This window comes from Neofelis nebulosa, chromosome 6 (assembly GCF_028018385.1).
Source record: "Neofelis nebulosa isolate mNeoNeb1 chromosome 6, mNeoNeb1.pri, whole genome shotgun sequence".
NCBI classification, from domain to species: Eukaryota; Metazoa; Chordata; class Mammalia; order Carnivora; family Felidae; genus Neofelis; species Neofelis nebulosa.
Genome location: NC_080787.1, coordinates 136,501,887 through 136,525,763, shown reverse-complemented (window position 1 = coordinate 136,525,763; position 23,877 = coordinate 136,501,887). Strand labels below are relative to the sequence as shown.

The 23,877-nt window shown below is 35.5% G+C and overlaps 1 protein-coding gene across 7 annotated transcripts in view; it reads right to left on the bottom strand.

The window, feature by feature from the left end:
* Window positions 1–23,877, bottom strand: part of STXBP5 (syntaxin binding protein 5) — a 170,711-nt gene that overhangs the window by 91,821 nt on the left and 55,013 nt on the right. For all 7 annotated transcript variants that reach the window (XM_058735568.1, XM_058735570.1, XM_058735571.1 and 4 more), the window contains exons 6-9: window positions 22,809–22,872; window positions 17,809–17,892; window positions 14,103–14,226; window positions 3,194–3,272 (exon numbers count right to left, since the gene is read on the bottom strand). In XM_058735568.1, the coding sequence (XP_058591551.1) occupies window positions 3,194–3,272; window positions 14,103–14,226; window positions 17,809–17,892; window positions 22,809–22,872 (351 nt within the window). The remainder of the gene's footprint in view (window positions 1–3,193; window positions 3,273–14,102; window positions 14,227–17,808; window positions 17,893–22,808; window positions 22,873–23,877) is intronic.

The window sequence follows — 23,877 nt, the reverse complement described above, 5'->3', positions numbered from 1 at the left end:
TTAAGAACTGGCTGTGTAAAGAATAGTCCCATAGTTTTAATAAAAGTGCTATTAAAATGTTCTATTAATTATACTGTCACCGTTCACTATGTTAGGGGAAAAATCTGCTCTCTCCTGGTGCAACATATGCTTTTATTTTACTAGGAAACAAAAGCCAGATACAACATCGTGATTCCATTTTTTGTCAGAGTGTACCTTTGCTTCAGAAACAAATTATATGTTATTATTGATCTATAACAGTTAATTCTTCACGGATACACTTTTCGAAACACCGGCCTATGTTCTTCTTCCTCAAATTCAGTAACAGTATGCTAGGGCAATTAGAACTGAGACAGGTATGTCCCATGCTTTCACTGAGCTGAATATTTAAGAGGGAACACATGCATTAAACTAATAATTTCATCATTAATGACAAGTAAAAATTCTAGAAGGGAAAAATACAGCATGCTTTGAGACTATATTACTGCGGTCCTAATCTAGGCAACATGGCCAAGACATCCACAAAGCAGTGATATTATTGTTGAGTTATAACGGATGAAAGAGAATCTTTCTCCTCAAATGATTTCTAGGCAAAAAGAAGACAATGCAGATCTTGAGGAGGGAAGGATGACTCTTCTAATAAAATCTGGTAATTTGCCAATATTACTTGTTGCCAACCTGACAAACAACTTCAGGTAGTACCTGCTCAAGACACTTGCTAGGAACAGGAAAAGGGGAGAGCTGACTGGCTTACTTAAAGGAGGGTGATTCTGCTGTAGGTGGAATAGGGGTGCAGTTCTCAATGCTGGTTGCACACTGGAATTCTAAGGAACTATCTCAAGTTTCCAAAGAGGCCATGCACTGTGAAATAAGAACCTGTTTAATTTACCCAATGTCTTATGCCAGGTGAAAAAAGAAATTGTAAAGCTAGTGAAGATCATTATCAGAGGGTGATCCTATTGATCAATTTACAGGTATCTACAAATGCATACAAAGGAATGAGACTTTTTTTTTTTTTTCATTTCTGATCTTAAGAAAAAGTATGGCTGCCATCCTGAAGAAAATGGAAACATAAACATTATCATTATAAAAGAATTGAAAACAGGTGGGGCACCTGGGTTGCTCAGTTGGTTAAACGTCTTCTGACTCTTGATTTTGGCTCAGGTAATGATCTCACAGTTTGTGAGTTCGAGCCCCGCATCGGGCTCCTTGCTGACGATGTGAAACCTGCTTGGGATTCTCTCCCTACCACTCTCTCTGCCCTTCCCCTGTTTGTGTTCTCTCTCTCTCTCTCTCTCTCTGCTTCCCTCCCTCCCTCCTTCCCTCCCTCCCTCTTCTCTCTCTCTCTCAAAATAGATAAGCTTAAAAAAAATTGAAAACAGTAAAGCACAAATAGAAAAAAAAAATCCTCCCTGGACATTCGCCTTTGTTTCCAATCAGTAGACAACAGGCATGGTTAATTTAAATGTGTAGACAATTCATTTGATGTTGTATTGTAAACTATAAACACAGGTTTTTTTCTGGTTTACCCCACACACTTTGTTTTTGTTTTTGCTGTCATTGCCTTTCCTTACATTCCTTTGCCATAGGACAAATTATGCAAACAATTTGGTAGTAGGAAGTAGGTAGTAGGCAGTAGGACAGTTGGTAGTAGGAAGTTTTCTAGTAAAAATAAGAGCAACTATTCAGAGGAAGTTTATTATGTACCGGGCACTCTGTGAAATGCTTTCAATACATGACTGTCTCTCACTTAATTCATCACAACCACCTTTTGACCTATTATCATATTTATGTAATAAATGAGAAAACTGAAGTTCCAAGAAGTCAAAAAACTCTATGCCAAAGGTCACACAGTGAGGGATGCCACAGTCAATTAAACAGATGCCATTCCTTTTGGAGTTCATTCAACCTCTTGTTGGAACCAGTACATCTTCCGAATCCCACAGGAAGGCTGATGAGTATCAAGGACAAGTAACAGCAACCTTATGATTCTTCAGCCACTGTCTTTCTCAAATGAGAATAGGGCTAAAATGAATACGATTAGAAGACGAGTAAATAGAGGTCAGTGGACCACAGTTATAACAACCAGTGGTTATAAGCTGGTATTTAAAAACTGGGGCGCCAGGGTGGCGTAGGCAGTTAAGCATCCAACTCTTGATCTCGGCTCAGGTCATGATCTCGGCTCAGGTCATGATGTCACGGTTTGTGAGATCAAGCCCCACACTGGACTCTGTGCTGATGGTGCAGAGCCTGCTTGGGATTCTGTCTCTCTTTCTCTCTGCCCCTACCCCTGTGTGCTCTTTCTCTCTCTCAAAATACATAAACTTAAAAAAGAAAACATATGCCAGGGTTCTAAATTTCCATGCATCAGAATCTCCTCTCAGTCTAATTAAAATACAGATTGGTTGGCTCCACCCACAGATAGTTTCTGATCCAGAAGGTGTGGGGAAGAGTCTGAGAATTTGCATTTCTAACAAGGTCTCAGCTAATACTGCTGTTCCAAGGACCACAATTTGAGAACCAATGCTCTGTATACACTACATAAATTCACTCCCTTACATAGCTATGATAAATAAAACCACACACTCTTCCTGGGGAACTAGAACATAAACAAAAGGCTTCTTTCAGGGGTTAATGAGGTGGAATTTTCTAACAAACATTTATAATTTTTCCCTTTATTATACATTTTAACATCTGGTACATATAAGAAATACAAACTACAACTGACAAACTTCCTTTAGTATTTAAACCGTATGTGTTTTTGTATTTGCCAAATATTCTCATGATGAGATTTAATTTGTGAAAAACACACATAACTTTCATAATTAACATATATAGTATAAATAGGTTAAGTTTTAAATATTTGTTCACTGCTTGTTCCAGTTTTCAGTAGTGAATACTACTGTGAATAGTAGTGAATAGCAGCAACCATTGTTGCTAAAGAGTAACTGAACTGAATGTATAATGTTTAACAAGAAAGATTATTCAAACTTCCCAAGATACATTACAAAACTACCAAAGACAAAGAGAATACAAAGAAATACTTTATCCTAAATTTACCAATTTTAGTTATTTCATTAAATAAAGCATGCATAAAATTTAAGACTGGGCTAGAACATTCTAAAGTAGGCTTTAAAACATAATGATAAAATAGCCTTTAGTGCTATTTTAGTAATTATATACAATGAATATTGGCAATGAAGTAAAATCTTACCCAGATCTAGTCGTTTTGAATTCCACCTTGAGGATAGGTTTGCATGGTTCTGGCTTCTTTCCATCCTTTAACTGTTTTCCTAAAATATATTTTCCTGCATTAAATTCTAAAATTCTAAATTACTCTAAATTCTTACATTGATAGTTAATATATAAAATTAAAGTATAATGAAATCAACCATGAAACATTTTTAAACAATTTTGAAAGAAGTTTTCAATATAAAATATTCAAAATGATCAAGTAATTTTTACTGTTTGAAAGTCAGTGCTGCAAAGTAAATGAGTAACTTAGTACATTTATGTGACAAAATTCTTGAAAAGAGACATTGATAGCCTTTCCAATGTTCTTAATTACAGATAAGCAAACAGAATTTCAATTTTGTAAATGAATTCAAGTTTTAAAATAGCTAGATTTAAAAAAATAAATTAAGCCATATTTTACCCAAGTGTGACAGGTTGCAAAATTAAACCCTATGCTAATAACTTCATTTATATTTATTCTAAAGTAGGATCCATCCACTGTAATGTCTGAAGAGACTGCTAAAATAAACCAAGCTCTATAAAATGTCAGAAATTCATACTGTGAAAGAATTTTATTATTTTAAAAAAAGTTTTATTTCTGCTATTTCTACATATTCATTGTAGAAACAACACAGAAAAATATAAAGCAAATAAAACATATTCCCCTTTCTTAGAGATTAATCATTCTCAACATTATTGTAATATTCTTGGGAGATCCCAAACACATGCCTCTACCCCATACTTCTCTCCCACCTTCCCCCTGCCTCTTGGCACACCTGCTCATTCTAATAAACTTTCATTGTTTAAATTTTATTCTTGTTTGCCTCACCGACAAGAATGTAAATGCCATGAAGGCAAAGGTTTTACGTGTGTATGTGTTTCTGTTGATGTATTCCTGGTGACAAACATTATTTGGCATAAAGTGGGCACTCAGTTACTATTTAATGAGTGTGTAAATTGATGATTTTTCCTAAGGATTAATTCTTAGGAAAAGGGATATGTGGGTCAAACTGTATTCCAAACAGGCTATACCAATTCATACATCCAACAGCAGTGTAAGAACATAGTTTGCCACACTCTTCGTAAACAATGTTTTCTTTTGTTTTGTTTTTGTTAAGTGGAAAGGGTATCTCATTTTAATTTGTGTTGTTTTAATCTCTGAGTATTCTTTGCCTTTCCGGTCATCTGTATATCTTCTTTGAAAAATACCTCATGTCCTTTACCTATGCTTATATCTTACCTTCTTTACATTTAAAAATGCTAATCAAAGGTCATTAACACTATATCCATCATATATTACAGGTATTTTTCCTAGACTCATTTACGACTGAATTCTTAGAAAATTTAAAAAACTGCACAAAAGTATACATTTAAATAATCAAGTCTATCAGTCTTAATCATGTGTTACCAGTTAAGAAAACTAAAAATCTTAAAATGCCAATTCTTCCACAATTAATTCACAAATTTAATGTAATTAGAATTCCAACAGCTTTTCTTGGATTTGCACAAAATGACCTTAAAGTTCACATGGTCAGCTCACTACCTATGAATAAGCTAAGGAAAACTAGGAAAGGAAGGTGACGTCCAGAATGACAAAGTAAGGACCTCTGTGAACTCGCTCTCCCACAAAAATTTAAATACTAGCAACTAAAGTTAACCACTTCAGAACTGTGAAGTCGCAAAACAAGTGGAACATTGTCTACCCAACAGAATGATGGAAACTCGGGGTGGGGGGGGGGGGGATGTTCTGATGAAAGGCTATTCCCAACCTCCTCACTCCCCAGCTCAGTGACTAGACAAACAGGAAAAAGCAATAATACATGCCATCACAGAGGGTTGAAATTTCGCAATTCCATCAAAACCAGCTTTGTTAGACCACAATCATTGATATTTTGTCCCAACTCACAGCTCCCTGGAAACTATTCCCAAGATATCGTGGCAATTTCATTTGACACAGACATCAGCTTAGGGAGACAGAAGGTCTCATACCTGCAGGGCAGCACAGATATAATAACAATTTGCTGGTGGTATCACAGTTGCCTAAGGCTGTGGTTTCAGGTGTGTCAAGTAAGAGCCTGGGCAAGAACTTAAAGAAAATCCTGAAAAACTAGACATACACTAGGACTAAAAGGTTGCATACAGGTGCAAGGTCATGTGCATGCTCAGAAAATACCTAGGAAAGAAGGAAGTCACTCTTTGATTTTGAAACCTTGAGCAAAGAGGAAGTTAAAAAAAAAAAAAAAGGAAAATGCAGAAGTAAAATGGGCTATAATGTCTACTGTTAGCAGGAATGTTGTAAAAGAAGGATTCATACATGGCTGAAGGAAATGTGTAATGGATACAGTCTCTTTGAAAGGCAGCCTGAGAACATTAATTAAAAGTAGAAATACTTATAGGGCACCTGGGTGGCTCAGTTGGTTAAGCGGCTGACTTCAGCTCAGGTCATGACCTCACGGTTAGGGAGTTTGGGCCCCACATCGGGCTCTGTGCTGACAGCTCAGAGCCTGGAGCCTGCTTCAGATTCTGTGTCTCTCTCTCTCTCTCTGCCCTCCCCAACTCATGCTCTGTCTCTCTCCCTCTCTCTCTTTCAAAAATAAACATTCAAATTTTTTAAAAAAAATACTTAAAACTCTAACCCTTAGGAACAGCAATTCTACTCCTAAACATTTATTCCATAAAAACAAAAGGACCAATGCCTACCAAATATGTACAAGATGGTAATAACAACATAACTTGTAGTGTATTTTCAAGAACTGAAAATAAAGTGAACATCCATTATTTTGGAATGGCTGAACACTGGGAAAAACTGGGACACAAACAATTGGCTATTACATGGCTATTAAGATGAAGGAATTAGAACTATGCCAGATGACACGAAGAGACTTTCCTCAAGTACACTGGATTCGGAAAACATACAAAAAAGACTAATATAATTCTGTATTTTGCAAAACAATGCCCAAACCCTCATATTTACATATATACATGTACTAATATATATAATTTTAGAAGCATATTTATTTTGGAAGAACACCTGTAAGATTTTTGACAATGTACCTGGTAGGACAGGAAAGGGGACCGGGCTGCTAACATGGGGAAAGGCTGAGGGAGAAGGGACTGGCAAGATACGATCACATTTATGGGATCCTTGGTTTCCCTTTCTTGGTTTCATGCTTATTACGAAGTTCTTCCCTGCCCCCACATCATTTAAGTTTCTTTTTGCAGTATCTTATAATTGCTTTACAGTCTCACTCATTACATTTCATTATTTTGTGAAGTTTATTTTGGCACAGGGAAAGTATTTTTCCTCTAACAATTTCCGAGCTATTTTTATAGTTCTATTGAGCTGTAATTGCCAGACAGCAAAGTGCACAGATTTAAAGTGTACAATTTGAAGAGTTGTGATAGAGGTATGCACCTACCAGCGCTATTTATTGAACCATCATAGCTTTCCCACGGATTCAAAATGTCACCTTTATTACATTAAATTTTTATAAATACACACCTGTCAACTGGTATTAGAGCATCTAATCCTGCCTCAAGATCCCAGGGAATCATCTCTTCCCCTCTTTGTATGAAATGACAATGTAATGAAACTTGAACCTCTGGCATCCTAATTTACAAAAACCAAGTGGCCAGTGACAAAGTAAGCAGAACACCAGACCGAGGGACTGGAAAGGACTGCTAGGAGAGAAGACTGGTTTACTGAGTGGGGAAGGGGAATTGAGAAAAACAGAAAGGTAGAAAAAAAGGACACCTAAATCTGAAAATTAGTCCCTCACACTGTACAAGGAACACAGGATTTTAACCACTATTTCAGTATGTTCAGAAATATAGGGCCTTCCAGTAAGTTAAATGTCTGCTCTGACAGCCAGCATCAGGCCTTTATTCTCCTTCTACCCCCCAAAGTTCTAATGAAAGTGTCAGACTGATAAAACTTGAGAATGCGGACATAAATTTTATATTTATTTTCTCAAAGGTTACTTTTGTATACATTTTGCTTCATGAAGTAAACAATTATTCAACTGTAACTCAATTTAACTTATTTCAATATTCACCACCACTCTTTCAGTGGCTAGGATGAGTTTTAAAGAAGGACATTGAGTGGTGTATCTACTGAATCCTTACAAGTTGGAGCTTTTATATGTCATGCACAAAACATGGCTAGGTACAAAATTCTTAGCTTTTGTCTTGCTCAATAGTCTTCCATGTTGTTCCACCATGTCCAGCATTTAAACTTATAATGAAGTTTAAAGCCAGTCTGATTTTTATTTCTTTGTAAGTAAACTTTTTTTCCCACCTCCTATAAGGATGCTGCAGAGTAGTTTCATTATCTCCATAAGTCAAAAATGTTGCAGTTTTTATAGTCATCTTTCTTCATTAATCTTGTGTGGACATTAATGAGTCCTTTTGATCAGCATAGTCTGTTTTTTTTTTTTTTTCCAACTCAGATTTTTAAAATTATGTCACCAATCATTGCTTCATTACAGAAAAATTTATTCATCTGTAATCCTAGATTAACCATTTTCTAAATCAAGTAAGTAACAAGGCATAAGATTTAATACAGCACATATACAGGATGTTTAGAGGATCACCTGATTTCACCACTAGGTGTCATTTTACTTCTTACTTGCTATGTCACCCGAGCAGCAAAAATCTGTGCTTATTCAGCTTGTGCTTGTTCAAATACCTGTGAACTGCCTTGATAAGTTGTTGAAAAGAGCTGGTTAATTATAAAACAACTTAATAAATCATATAAACCTCCTTGTCACATCTGATTTCTTATCTCTTACTATGCTCTGCTCTCCATTCCTGTAAACCACCCAGCCACAAAGAATTGGTCTAAGCCCTGTAGATTAAATTCCAGAATTGTATTCACGTATGTCCATTTCTTCCCATTTGTTGTCACGATCGAAATCTTCATTATTTATTGTTTATAAAAGCTTCTTAATTGGTCTCCCTCTTCTGCTGCCAGCTCAACTGATGCACTACCATCAAAGTAGTATTTCCAAAATACAGATTTTGTTTCTCATTGTAAAATCATTTAGGTCTCCATCACAAAGTCCACCGTGGTAGCCACCACTCATACACGGCTACTTAACACCTAAAATGTGGCTAGTCCAAGATGTGGTATAATTGTAAAGTACATATATTTCAAAGAGTATAAAAAAAGAATGAGAAATATCTCAAGTTTGTATAAAAAAAGAATGTGAAATATCTCGAACATTATTAAAACTAATTTGACCTTTTTCAACAGTTACTGGTATAGTTACTAATAAATTTAAAACTACACATGCAGCTTGCATTACATTTCTATTGGACGGTGATGTTCTAGAAAATAAAATCATTCCAACTGGAGAATCACACCGTTAACAATACTAGTCTGAAACGAGGAGGGTGTTCTTTCTTTAATGAGTGTGAAGACACCCCAGCTGGAGATATCTGAATATGTAGTTTTTGACTCTTGGCCAAGGGCAATGGGAGTTATGATATGCTTGTTCAAGTTCCAAAACGCCCCAAAACTCCCCTGGTAACCCCGAGTGTAACAGTTTTACTGATGGCTGGCAATGGGCCTAATTGGTTTGGCAAGACTGGCTTGATCACTGAAAGGGTAAATTGAGTTCCTCAGAAGTCAGATGGTGGTTGGAGGGAGACTCAGCACGATCCTTGTGTACATGTAAGTGCCTGTGGGAGCTTGGATATGGGACGTCTCTCAGAATGCTTACCTGCGTTATGTTTCTCCTGCTGCAGGATGATATCCTTTGCCTTGAAATAAAAGCTTTATTTGCATATGTCTGTGGAGTCTGGTAAGTCCTTTCAAATTCATAAACTGAGCAAAACTTTGTAATGAACTATATAAAGAACTGCAGTATGGTTTTATTATTTATTGAATGTTTTATGCTTCCGGTGAATCTTAAAGGTAGACTAATACAATTTTTTGCATGTCATATCTTTAAGATACTGTATTGACTTTTACTTATGTAAGATTTTATTTTCTCTTCAGTGACACTTAACAGAATTAAAGTTTCCCAACCTTGGTTTATTTCTTAATAAGTAGATTAGACTGTACCAATTAATAAGCTTTAGGAAATAAATTTTAAAATATCATGTCCTTTAATGGACATCTATTGATTTTAACCATCTATCATGTCTATCTCCTTTGAGAATCATCTGATTTTGATGAAGGTGACAATCAGAAAAATCTCACTCTGATTGACACACACATACCCAGGATTAGAGGGGAGATCCTGTGGTGCCCTGAACCAGCAAATCATAGAATCATTATGATTGCTTCAGGGTAAATATGTGAGCCATTCTAGGATTATCAAGTTCTTCCCTCCTAAATTATGAAAGCTTGTCTGTCCTAGGAGACAAACAGGTAAAAAGAGAAAAGTGGAACTCACCCTTAGGCTTACCATATGAAATACAGCATTTATAGCCCACCAAGATGAAATGACTTTGCAGTCAGTAGATGGAACAAATACTGCTTTATTTCCACAGATTCACAAAACTTTACACCTTAAAAATCACCTTGTTCACCTTAGATGACACTAAGTCCCAGAGAATAGTAATTACCTCCACAAAGTTATTTCACACATAGCAAAGCTAGAGTTACATTCCAGGTTGTCTGATTGCCAAAGAAATGTTCTCTGCAATTCATAAAAACTAGATTAAAGGGAGCTATCACTGTTTTAGTCAAAAATCACCTGTTAAATATTTTAGACACACGAATGAAAACCTTCTGAAAAAATGTAACTATCAACCATCTTTATATGCATTGTAAAGTTATCCAACATTATATCAAAAAATTATCTTAAATGAATTCAAATTATTTTCTTTTACTGGACATCTGATCGTTACTATCTAGATAACTGCTGTGCCCCTCAGAAGAAGAGTCCGGCAAACAACTTTAGCTATGAAAGATATCATCAAAGGGTAACTGGAACATAATACCTAACACATCTGGAGAACTATCTTACGATTCAGTTATAGTTCAAGCCCATCATTCCCCAAAGTGTATTTCATAGAACACTAGAGAACCACAAGATGTCCTCCAAATAAAAGATACTAAAGTCAAATAAGTGTGTGAAAAGCCACATAAAATAAATGCATTTGTAAACCGTATAAATAATATATATAGGGATGTACCTATATGTGTGTACGTGTATATACATATATACTCTGAGAAATTCATAGCACACATTAAAGGTTATGAAGTATTACAGTGAAGAAAATGCTCAATTTTAATTCAGCATTTCCTAATCTTCAACTATAACATGCTTTTTCACCAAAAAATTCATTAACGTAAGAAAAATTTGTATTGTGAAATATATTTTGGGGAACAATACTCTAATCTAAAAATCTTTTGGTACTATCCTATCAAATAAATACCAGACCCAGATTTAGAATTATTATAATCACATATGTATAGCACATCACAGTTTTCAGGTACTTTCACTTATATTTTGTTTATTTGATCCAGGATATAGAACAGTGCCTATCACATGGTAGCCCCAATATTTGCTGAATTTAAGTAAAAATAATCCCCACAACAACCATGTCAGAAGGCTAAATTCATTTATTAACCCCATTTATAATTGAGGATGTTGAGGTTCAGAAATATTAACTGACTTCCCAAAGGCCACAGACCTAGAAACTAGGGAACCAGGGCTTGACCACAAATCTTCTGACTTTAAAACCCCATGTTAGGTTGATTACGTCTTCTGAACAAATTCTTCAAGGACATCTCAAGCTATTCCTTACCTTGAACATCATGTAATAAAAGTACTGGCAGAAGTCTTAAAGTACAATCATTTCCTGACTATCAAGGTAATGCTTACAAATGCTTTTGAAGAAGAAGATACCCAACCATTAAATGGGTTTAAATATAAAAAAAATCAAAATGGACAAAATTTTAAGTCTAGTATATTTAAAGTAATTTACCATAACTGTTAGAAAGTAAAAGCAAGAGACAACAACAGAAGACACTAATGAGAAAATAACCCTAAATTTCAATCCATCAAAGCAGACATTTAGTACACCCAAATTATACACCACAAGTATGGTTATATATGGAATATATGACACCTTGTTACGGCATGAAAAACACATTTTTCTAGTTTAATGTATAAAAATGTATTTAGTTTTGTCACTGAAATCAGTTATTAACATAACCTTAACTCTGGTAGGTTACCCACCCTTAGCAATAAGCAGTAAACATTATTACTATTGAAAATAATTCATATTTTATTAAGAGTACTTCTGATCATATACATTTTTAGACTGCTATTATATGCAATAAATGCCATCCTACTTTTTCACACCTGCCACAGAAAAAACTTATTTACACTTTATTTGGATTCTAATTTTGAAAAGAACATATTACTACAAATATTCTGTCTTATTCATTTAAAAATAATTTTAGCTAGTGACTTTGCTAAGATACTACAAACTCTATAGAAACTTTATGCCACTTCTGAAAATCTGCTCTCAAAGAGCTAAGATTTTGGCATAAAAAGGGATCAAGATTAAACAAGAAAGTCAACATTTGGCAATTATCACAGTAAAGTTAATCCAGCCAAGAAACAACAATGGGTGCTAAAAACAGAGGGTATAATTTTGAGGAGGTACATTATGTTGATACAGTCTCAAAGTACTGCCTTCAAATCAAAATATTTACTGATTACAAATACAAGTTAAAATAGTTATCAATTTCAAAGGGAAAACGAATGCTGTAATAGAGAGTTCTAACAGAAGTTTAATCAAGGGACCAAGGTATAAGATACCATCAATGTGGACAAATCAAACACAAGTTCCACTTGGAAGGCAGCAAAAAGAAAGCAAACCTTTTGAGAGAGTGCAATCTGAATCTAAGCATGAAAAAACATCAGACAAAACTAAATGCAGGCATATTCTATAAAATAACTAACCTACAATATTCAAAATTTGTCAGTTATGAAAATCAAGAAAAGGCTCAAGAACTGTTCCAGTTGGAAAGACAATGAAGAAACATGACAACTAAATGTAATCTGCATATAGACCCTTTTGATAAAAGGCAAAAGGTGGTGATACAGGAGAATGTTCTTATTTGTAAGAAATAGATACTGGAATATTTGGGGGTGACTGAGCAGTATGTCAACAACTTACTCTCAAACAGTTAAAAAGAAAAAAAAAGTACCATTCTTATGTAAAAAGATAAAAATTTAGATAAACTTAAAACTGCAAAACCAATGTTGTATATTTCTATCACCTTTGATACTAGTTTCATTTTCTCCTGGATTTGAAATGAAAGGTTTGAAACTAATCATCCACTTTTTGGTTTTCAGGATTCTTAGGATGTAGAGGTCTTAGGAGATCCTAAAATTTAAGGGAACTCCTAGGAGTATCACCAAGACTAGAGAACTAGGCACTAATAAAAAATGAAAATATATTAAGAAAAACTGGAACCTTAATCATTAAGGGCTATCCTCTGGATGCACACATAAATACACCTGTTGCAAATTTAAAATAGTTTTTCTGGAAGACTGCTACCACAAAGCAATGGTAAAGTATATCACAATGTGTGGCTTTAAGAATTACTATTTTTTTCTAGAAAACAACTCTAAAAACCCATCCTGACACAGGTAGATAAACCGTTAATTTTACTGTTACTTTAATTTCTATGTTGCAATAATTTATATTAATATTTTTTTTAAAGTAGGAACTGATCATTTTAAAGCAAAAAATAAAATATTAGCAATACTACAGGATATTCTTCAATATACTACCAAAAAATAACAATTCCTTTAATCTCCCTAAATTCACTGGTTAAGAATCTCTTAGGGTGGTTGGAGAATGCAGATTAATAAAGAAATACAAATTCCTTAGCTTCATTCAAAACTCAAAGAAGGCCTTCATAATCTCTTCATAAACACCCTAATAAAACCTTCTTAAGAGGTTCTGTCAATAGAGCTTGCGCAGAAAAGAATTAACACAGCAAGCTTGAGACTGCGATCCCTAGAAAGGTTGGCTTGCAGGGTTAGCTCTTGGTTGGCATCTAGTAACTGGCTTTTGAGATGGTTTCCACAATTCCGATTCTGATAAGGGTGACACAGTGTGCCTAAGCTGTCTGTATGAACAAAACAATTTATGACGAATCCCTGCTTTCTTTCTGGGCATCTGAAATTTTGGTACGCGCTAAAGCAGAAAGTGTTGGTGGAGAGACTCCAATAAAAACTCCGAACCCCTGGGCTCATACGAGACATGTCATGTTAGACAACATTTCACATATCTGGTAACAACTCATTGCTAGAGCAAGTAAACATGTCCTGTGTCACTTCACTGGGAGAGGGCTATTGGAAGCTTCTTCCAGACTTTACCTCATGTACCTTTTCCGTTTGTTGATTTTACTCTTCATCCCTTTGCTGAGTCCTGGGAGTCTCACTAGTAAATCATCAAACTTGGGGTGACCTTGGGAACCTTTGACATAATTCTTCAATGCATAAAATTACCTTATGTAGAGTTCAAAGTGTTTCAGTACACACACACACACACACACAAGCTGCACACACACAAGCTGCATGCAACTTGCAAGTGATAACTTTAAAATGAGAAAGGCTTAAAGTAAGTCCTATATCTTTCACAAAATTATTCACTTTTTGGACTACTGGACAAACAATATTCAGAAGACAATGTGCCATTCATTTGCTCAAAGTTCAAATTTGAAGTATCAACTGTAAATACACTTAGAGAGTTTATTAGCTGGTTGTTACATTTTATTTCCATATGTGTATATATTTTTAATTTCCTTAAAAAAACCCTCATCCTTATCCTCAAAAACAAAACAAAAAATCCAAATTCAAAACAGTTTAATGTACACAATTTTTGTAGCGTTCAAAGGGATACATTCTTACCATGTGGAGTGATTGTCTGTACAGGTTTAGCTGGGGACCTCACATTCCATATAGTCAAGGTGCCGTCTGAATGACTGCAAATAAACTGTTTTCCCTCATGATGCCAGGCAACAGAGTGAATAGCCTATAGAAGAGGGGTGAAGAATTCCATTTTTAGAAAGAAAATCTCAACACCAAGCTATATACAATCAATATTATAATTTTCAACTTTAACCTTTTCCTATTTTCCAAGCTAAAGTCAACATGTTACAACCTTTACATTCCCACTAGCCCTCTTATAATGCAAATGAAATTTAATATGATATTGACACTGTTTTAATTCTTTTTATTCCTTAAGCCAGCATGAGGATGATATAATAATGATATATGTATTAGCAACACATTCACGAAAACAATGTATTCTTATAGTTTCTCAGAATAAACTATAGCTAAACTTAAATTATCAAGTAGTTACAATCAATATCCCATCAGAAAAAAAACTGGTTGCATTAGATTAGAACAGATTTTTTTTTTAAACATTCTTTTTTTTTTTTTAATTTTTTTAACGTTTTTTAAATTTATTTTTGAGACAGAGAGAGACAGAGCATGAATGGGGGAGGGTCAGAGAGAGAGGGAGACACAGAATCTGAAACAGGCTCCAGGCTCTGAGCTGTTAGCACAGAGCCCGACGCGGGGCTCGAACTCACGGACCGCGAGATCATGACCTGAGCCGAAGTCGGCCGCTTAACCGACTGAGCCACCCAGGTGCCCCTAGAACAGATTTTTTAAATCAACTAAAACTCTAAGACAGAAACACAGATTTGGAACTAAGATCAACTTAAAAAAAAAAAACAAAAAAAAAAAACCTCAGACTCAGTTCCAACATGTTACCCATCTCTCACAGTAATGAGGTGATTTTTAAAATCTGAAGAGACCCTTTTTTGATTAGAAAGTTATTTTATACCTCTGAGCCACTTAAAAACTATCTGAGAAATATTTTTATATGACCAAAGTATGTCATATAATTTCAATTTTTGTTCTTTCAATTTTTGTTCTAATATTATTCTGTCTGCAAAAAAAAAAAAAAAAAAAAAAAAACCAAAAATAAAATCACTCTCCTAGGTCCTCTTTATTTTTTTTTTTTTTTTAATTTTTTTTTCAACGTTTTTTATTTATTTTTGGGACAGAGAGAGACAGAGCATGAACGGGGGAGGGGCAGAGAGAGAGGGAGACACAGAATCAGAAACAGGCTCCAGGCTCCGACCCATCAGCCCAGAGCCTGACGCGGGGCTCGAACTCACGGACCGCGAGATCGTGACCTGGCTGAAGTCGGACGCTTAACCGACTGCGCCACCCAGGCGCCCCTCCTAGGTCCTCTTTAAATAACTTCTCAAGTTGATAACACTCCTAGTTCTTCATGGTCAATTGACTTTAAAAGCTGCCCTACTGGAATATGGCAGAACTGCTGAGTGTAGCACAAAACCACATAACTGAAACTTAAGAGCTCCACTCATATACAGGTCAACGTTTACTATTATCTCATTCGATTTAATCTTGAACTATTTTAAACTATCAACGTTTACTATCATCTCGTTCAATTTAGTTTTTAAAATCTGCTCTGACTTTAATGTAGAAAATAGATTTACAGGTCAAAACTTTCAATGAAATTATAGGAATCTTCTGTTAAAAATATTTTTTTATACTTTCAACGAGATCTTGATTATTGAGCCACACGCTGCTTATAAATAAAAACTTAAAAAACTATGAAAAAAATAGACACAAAGTATGCTGCTATGAAAACAAAGGAAATTCTCTTTTAGTTCTGCTTACAAAGATACTATGCAAATATTAATAAAGTATTCCAAGTATTACTATAGTTTCTCAATGTCATCTGCTATTTAAGTAACTGAAAGCATCAATACGAAGACATGACATATTTTATCTTAAAAACAAGAAAAACCACTGATACTAGCTCTAGTCATTGAATTAGAAATCATGACCCTTACTAATCCCCAGATTACAGTTACTGGATACCATTTCACACTGACTGAGCCACATTTCATAAGAAAAACATCCTAAGTTTGAAACAAAAATATGCAAAATTAATAGTTACACTTTGTTATAATAATGGCAGGGAAGCTATCCATGACTATTATCACCAAAGAATTCAGGAACCAAAAGGAGGAGGTTCACTGACCAAAAATGGAACAATCTGAAAATCAGTAAGAATAGTAACTTCAACGCGTCAAAGGAGAGCAAACATGTTTAAATCCTTAAGTACATAGTGAAACTAGAAGCAAGAACAAACTGGTCATCATTGAGATTACTAGAGAACAACCCCTTTAGAGTAAATATCGAAGTAAAATGAGAGAATCATTGATGCTTTTCTTAAGAACTGTACTACTATTAACCAAATAGTAGATGAGAAGAAGTTTCTCTTTACACTCAAGTGTCTGAGTTAATAAGTAGAGGAGGAATTACAGAATTACACCTTCGTTTTGCAACCTCTATCCATTAATAAATCTACGCCTTGAACAACACTGCCTGCTCACCTCACAGACACTAACACTCCACCTAACAGAAAAGCATCAGCATCATTTATGAAGAAGTCTCGCTAAAAATGAAAATTGAATCTGAATTCGATCAAGCCTCAGCATACTATCCATTTTATAGGAAATCTAAGGGCAAAAAAAAAAAAAAAAAAAAAAAAGTTAAACACAAGAGGGACGGAGCCAGAAAAATCTAGTCTTTGGGAGACTCTACCTTTAACAAATAAATGGCCATAAAGAAGGAATGCAGGGGCGCCTGGGTGGCTCGGTCGGTTAAGCGTCCGACTTCGGCTCAGGTCACGATCTCACGGTCCGTGAGTTCAAGCCCCGCGTCGGGCTCTGTGCTGACCGCTCAGAGCCTGGAGCCTGTTTCAGATTCTGTGTCTCCCTCTCTCTCTGCCCCTCCCCTGTTCATGCTCTGTCTCTCTCTGTCTCAAAAATAAATAAACGTTAAAAAAAATTTAAAAAAGAAAGAAGGAATGCAGCAAGGAGGGAAGGCAAAAGGTGAGGAGAGGCCTACAGTTTGTGAGACTTAAAAGACATTGGTCAACCACAATCAATCTTTATTTGGATCTTTTTTTTTTTTTATTTTTTTTTTTAACGTTTATTTATTTTTGAGACAGAGAGAGACAGAGCATGAATGGGGGAGGGGCAGAGAGAGAGGGAGACACAGAATCTGAAACAGGCTCCAGGGTCTGAGGGGTCAGCACAGAGCCCGACGCGGGACTCGAACTCACGGACAGCGAGATCGTGACCTGAGCCGAAGTCAGACGCTTAACTGACTGAGCCACCCAGGCACCCCTTTCATTGGAACTTAAAACAAGTGAAGCTATACTTGTCTACAGTTTACTATGACTTGTATATAATAAAACAAAATAGGATACATTTATTAATTTGCTGATAAATGACAGAATACTTCTAGGAGAACCAACGAGATAAACGGCTGACACTAGTCCCAGGGTTAAAGGGATTAGAAGGCCAAAAGACAGGGGTGGAGAAGAGATTTTTTTGTTTTTTAAATTATTTAAGCTATGTGATTATCTGTTTTATATATTTAAAAAGTGTTACAATTACAAAGGTTGCCTCAACTAAAATCACCAATTAAGTTCTTAGAGAAGCTGTTCTGAACTAGAAAAATGACAAAAATAACGTTTGAGTAGCAAAACTAATGTTATTACCTCATCATACGTGTATCTGTAGTCGGCTTTCTTTGATTTGAGGTCCCATAACACCACTGTTCCAGATTCGAAGCCAATCAAAAGCTGTAATAAAAGAAAATGCCATATGACCTAGGAATGATATTATGTGAAACATTTATTTGCTGACAATAAAGATAAATATTATCATTCACGTTTTAAGTATAAAATTATAAGTAAACATCTTCATTGCTAATCATATGAATGATGAGGATACTGCACTGCAGTATATTATATATTATATATTAATATTATATATTACATACATATATGTTTGATGATTAGTGACTCAACATATATACCTAGTTATTGAGAAAGAAAACAGTACCATTTTGAAGTCCGGTGTGTACATTTTCATTAATTAATATAACATAATAAATTACTAACTAAAAATTAACATTCGTAGGTGCTTTCGAGTTTACAAACTCTCCTAATTCAACACATTTTAGATAATCTCACTTACTCATCTATCTATTGATAAGTTCCAAGTTATATCCAGCCTAGATCCTTCTCATGAGATTCAGACTCAATTCCAGTGGTCACGGCTCCCTTTACTAACTCCGTAAGAGCCTCAAAGTAAACATGTCCAAAAGTGAATTTGTTATTTTCCCCCTGCACTGTGTCTATTTCCTGTCTTAATGTTCATTAAGTTGCTCAAACAAACACCTGGAGGATCATCCCTAACTCTAGTCTCCCTCATCAGGGAAAATCATCCGGTGATTTTAAAATTACGTTCTATTGGGGCGCCTGGGTGGCGCAGTCGGTTAAGCGTCCGACTTCAGCCAGGTCACGATCTCGCGGTCCGTGAGTTCGAGCCCCGCGTCAGGCTCTGGGCTGATGGCTCGGAGCCTGGAGCCTGTTTCCGATTCTGTGTCTCCCTCTCTCTCTGCCCCTCCCCCGTTCATGCTCTGTCTCTCTCTGTCCCAAAAATAAAAAATAAAAAAAAAAATGTTGAAAAAAGAAAAAAAAAAAAATTACGTTCTATTATCTCTCCACTTTCCCCCACCTCCAATACCTCTCTCCTGGTTCAAGACACAAAGTTTTTTTTTCTGGTCTCCCAGTCTCCCGACCCCAGTTTTGCTCCTTTTTAAACTCATTCCCTATTGTAGCTAGTGTTTTAACAGTTCTAAAATGCAAACCTGATTATGGAAATGCATGCTTTCATTTAAACTTTTTTATTGTCTTACCATTACTTTTAGGATAAAGTCCAAACTGAGTAATATGACCTGTAAGATTTACTATGGTGTGACTGCTGCTTACCTCTCCAGCTTCGTCCCTTGTCACATCCCTCTTACCCAATACACTCCAGCACATCTCTCCGTTCATGCTCTCTTACCTTTGCTGCCTTCCCACCTGGGCCACATTTCAATGTCTCCCTCTTTGCCTGACCAATCCTACTAACATCTAGATGTTGTTTTAGCTATTACTTCCTCTGGGAAGCGTTCCTTGACCTGCCAAACGTAAGTCAATCCCATTCCTATGTCCTTCAACAGCACTCTGTACATTTTTTAAATCTGAAGGATCGCTACACAATAGTGTGGCCTTTTCCTTAGCTGAATTTTCTTACTGACTATAATACTAGTCTATTTAGGCAAGGACTGGTCTTATCTTGTTCACCACCACTGTAAGACACTGAGCCTGACTGATATGTTGTAGGTACTTAATATATTTTGGGAGGGAATAAATAAATTCCAGAATGGAATGCATGTCCTTGCTTTACAGACTGTCCACTGTCTATCAAACCTCTTCTGCCCACAACCCCCGAACTTGACTTTTTCAAATCTCAGTATTCCCTTTGCTTGAAACCTCCTTCTCTTTTATTCTCTGAGTGATCTTCTATTCATTTTTAAGTCTCAATTTAGTGATGCTCCCTTGGGTAAGCCAACCCCCCATTTCTCTAGATAGACTAAGATCTTCCTTCTCCTATGCCAACACATGCATTTTCATCTGTATGTCTCTAATATCTATTATATTGCCTAGTACACAGAAGACAATAAATATTTGTTTAATAAACACATAAATGACTAGTAGGTAGCTAATAGTTGTAATGTAATCTGGGGATATGAACAAAGTCTGGGGCGGTCCCAATAATTTTAATGAAATAGCAATTTTGTGGGTTTCAGACTTCAGGGGTATCTGAAAAGACAATCATTGAAGCTAACAAACTTTCCCCCACCTTGTCAGGAAGTATAGTTAATTTTGCTAATACAAACTGTTCTTTTCTAGACAATGTGAGATACATACTCCTTCTGGAAAAACTGGTATTTGTTTCCTTTACCTTCTCCTAGTCCCTCTAAATACCTTAAGACATGTAACATGGCATTTTCTGAGGGGGAAGTAATAGAGAAACTTCAGGAATAAGAGATGGAAAAGGATAAAACTTAAGAGTTGATATACAGTGTAAACAGCACGGGATTGCTCAGGACATAGGTCCCTTAAGCTCTCGTCTTAGATTTGTTACTTAGTAGCCATTTAACATTAAGGAAGTAATTTTATCCATCCAGATGTTAATAACATAAGAGGGTTATAGTAAGTTTTAACATCTCTAGCCTGCTCTAATATCCTAAGAATGTTAGAGATCTGTGTCAACAGGTTAGACTTTAATCCCCATAATCTCCTAAATATTATAAAAATAGAAGAGCTAACTTAAAAGATATGGTATTTAAACATGGAAAATTCTTTCAATATTAATTCCCACTAGAATCTTTTCTCAGAGATGTTAATTTACATACTGTTGAGCAGTTTCCTTTTATTTTCTTCTCTCCTAAAAAAAATTAGTGGGTACACTCAATATGAATGGGACTCTCTGCAACATCAATAACTCTGGGGATGGAATCAGAACGATCAGTATTCAAAATTCCAGCTCTGTCGCTATCTAGCTTTGTACCTCTGGAACACGTAATCACACCAAGTGTCTGCCTCAGCATCTGTAAATTCGGGAAGACAGCTAACTTACAAATTGTTAAAAGGATCGAATAAAATAGTGCATATAAAGTAGAAAGCACGGTGCCCAAAATAAAGCAGAATTCAGTAAGTGGCAGTCATTACTGTTACTATCCTAAGTAAGTTTACACTAATGCCTAACCTTCCCTAGCCAAAGCCTTTGCTTACTGTGGTGGCATCTCCTATAAGGTTAGCTTAGAAGGAATCTGCCCCGTCGCCTTTCTTTAGTGACACAATGTTGCAAAGATCTTTGGAAACAGCAGAAGAGTCACTGATGCAAAGTGGGCTTGTCTATTAGAAGTCAAAGGTTAGACAATATAAACTAGTCTAGTACCTTAACGTTTCAACAACGTTTAGATGAGATTAACTCTGGAAACTAAAGAGAATAACATAACGCCAGGTTTCAAAAAGTGAGGATGATACAAGCAGCTATACGTAATTTATTTATACAATAAATTAAGTATGTACTGAGGAATTACTATTTCTATGTCAGGTGCTATGGGAAACATAAACCTTTGTAAATCTCTCTATGCTCAAGGGGTCTCTCGAGCGCAGGGGACGTGAGATATGCACATATTTCTAATACATGGCAATAGGTGACAAGTACTGTAAAACTTGCACAACTAAGGTGCTAATGGATTTGAAAGTGAGAGAAAGCATTTTTAGTCAGGATTAACAGCAAAGATATCACGAAAGATATATATTTAATCTAAGCCTCAAAATGTGGGTACGAATTCAGCAGACAGCATTCAGTGGAAAAGCATTGCATACAAAGGGACTCCCATACAGGAGGCAGGTAGGCAGCAAAGAACAGCTCACATCTGGGAAACAATAACTATTTGCTTCAGCAGAGCATTCAGGTGAAGGTGTTATGAAAGACAGTGGAACCTAGGAGCTATGTTTTAAGGAAACTGTATCTTGTTAGATACTGCAGAACCACTGAAAGCTTTTCAACAAGGAGAGCAATAACGTTAAAACAGCATTCTAGGAAGACTGATCTGGAAACGACTCATGAATGGGTTGGAACGCTTGAACTACAGTGGCCGTAATGAGGTTGAATAAAAAACAGACACTGCAAAGAAATGATTGAAATGACTTAGAGACTGAATCCAGAAGGAAGGGAGGGAAGTTTTCAATTCTCTTGCCATGCCTCCCACCTAAAGGCTTCTAAACAAGTACCTTGTATCAAATAAATAAAATGTAGATATAGGTTACTGTAACTTGCTTCCTGTGAAGTCTCTCAAAGCATACATTTGTATGATTACAAGCTAACTCCAAACAGTAGAGCTATGCCTTTGTTTTCCCAGTAGCAAATAAAAGAATAGTGTTATACAACACACAGGCTAGACCACTCCCATTAGTTGAGGAAAGGAAAAACCTTCACAAAATCTAGAAGTTTCATTTCACTGACTTTTGATAGTGATAAACTTCCTGGCTTTTATGTAGGATGATATCATAAAACTATTTAAGTAAGAGATTCATGGAAAAGGAATTTTTATTTTTAAATGTATTAACAAATCTAAACAATAGCTAGATACTGACTATATGAAACTGGTTTTGAGTATAAAAAGTGAAGTAATATTTTTAAAAATCTCTACATTATTAATCTAAGCTATCTATGAAGAAAAACTGAAGAGTGAGGAGTACAGAGACACCTCTAACATAAGGCATTATGTGCTAAATGCTACAAAATTTGTATAAAGTGTTAAAAATAATTCGAAAGCAAAGAAAACAGTTTTTGCCAGATTTCCACAAAATCTTAATATGCCAAAAATAAATAACTTTGAATTGTACTTATTACATTTTATTTGTCTTAGGGTTTTTTTGTGTTCTTTAAAATTATAAATGATTCTAATTCTTTCACTTGTTCTTCATAATATTTAAATAAACCAGTAAATGTCTATGATGGACAACATTTGTTAGAAATGTCAACTTTGCAAGGTAAATACATGTGGCACTAGAACAGTTTGCATATTTTTTAAAAAATACCAAGATCCATGCATTTAAGTAATAAGTCATTTTTTAGGAAAAAATTCTACCTTTCCTTCATCCATTGGGTTATCACTTATATGGACAACGGGTCCTGGGTGAGATTTAGATGACCTAAAAAAGAAAAGTTAGCAAGACTTTTTTTTTCTCAATTAAAAATTTCAATACAACTATATATTCATTATAATGAAACCAATGAATGGACGATAAAGATGTATTTATAAAGGGTGAGAACAATTCAGTAAGTAATCGGTAAGAAATGTATAGTTCTTACTATGGATCAAAATAGGAATCAGAGGAAAATTTGGGTGGGGGATGAGTTAAATAGGTGATGGGGACTAAAGGGCCACTTGTGATGAGCACTGGAAGTGCCCAATCACTATACTGTGTAGCTGAAACTAATATTACACTGTATGTTAAGTAACTGGAATTTAAATAAAAACTAAAACAAAACATAGCAATCAGAGGAAAAATAGTGACATTGATACAAATCCACAAAATTTACAAGTACACTTTCTGTATAGGAATATTCAATGTAGTATTTTAGCACAAAAAAAAAATCTATTCTCATGGTAGAATTCTCAGAATTCATATTTTTAAATAAGCATCATCTAAAATATTGCTATCTTATTTTACTCAACTCTAGCCTCCAACTGGAGCATCCATAGTTCCATAGTTCACCCACAAAAAAATAGGAAAAATTCTATTATGTTTTTTAACAAAACAACAAAACTAATGCCACTGTATACATGCTCAGAGAAAAAGAAGTCATATAGATAAGAATGGAGCTGAATTTATGCCCATACAGTAGGAATAAGCACCTCCCTATTCATAAATTCCAAGGGTTGAGACACCAGCCCACTTCATGAGACCTTTGTGAAACCATACAGACATCTATCTGCACCAGGCCAACCTAGTGGATGTTGTGATCAACTCAAAGAACAACCACAAAAACCCACACCTTGGACCAAGGCACTGAGATATGATAACATTACTGCCACAGGAAGAAAAACCAGGCTTAGTACATTATAACAGTTGACCAAGACGTTGCTTAAGAGTGATGCCACAAATTTATCCTTATGTCAAATTCTGTGGAATGCAATAATACAGAACTATTTG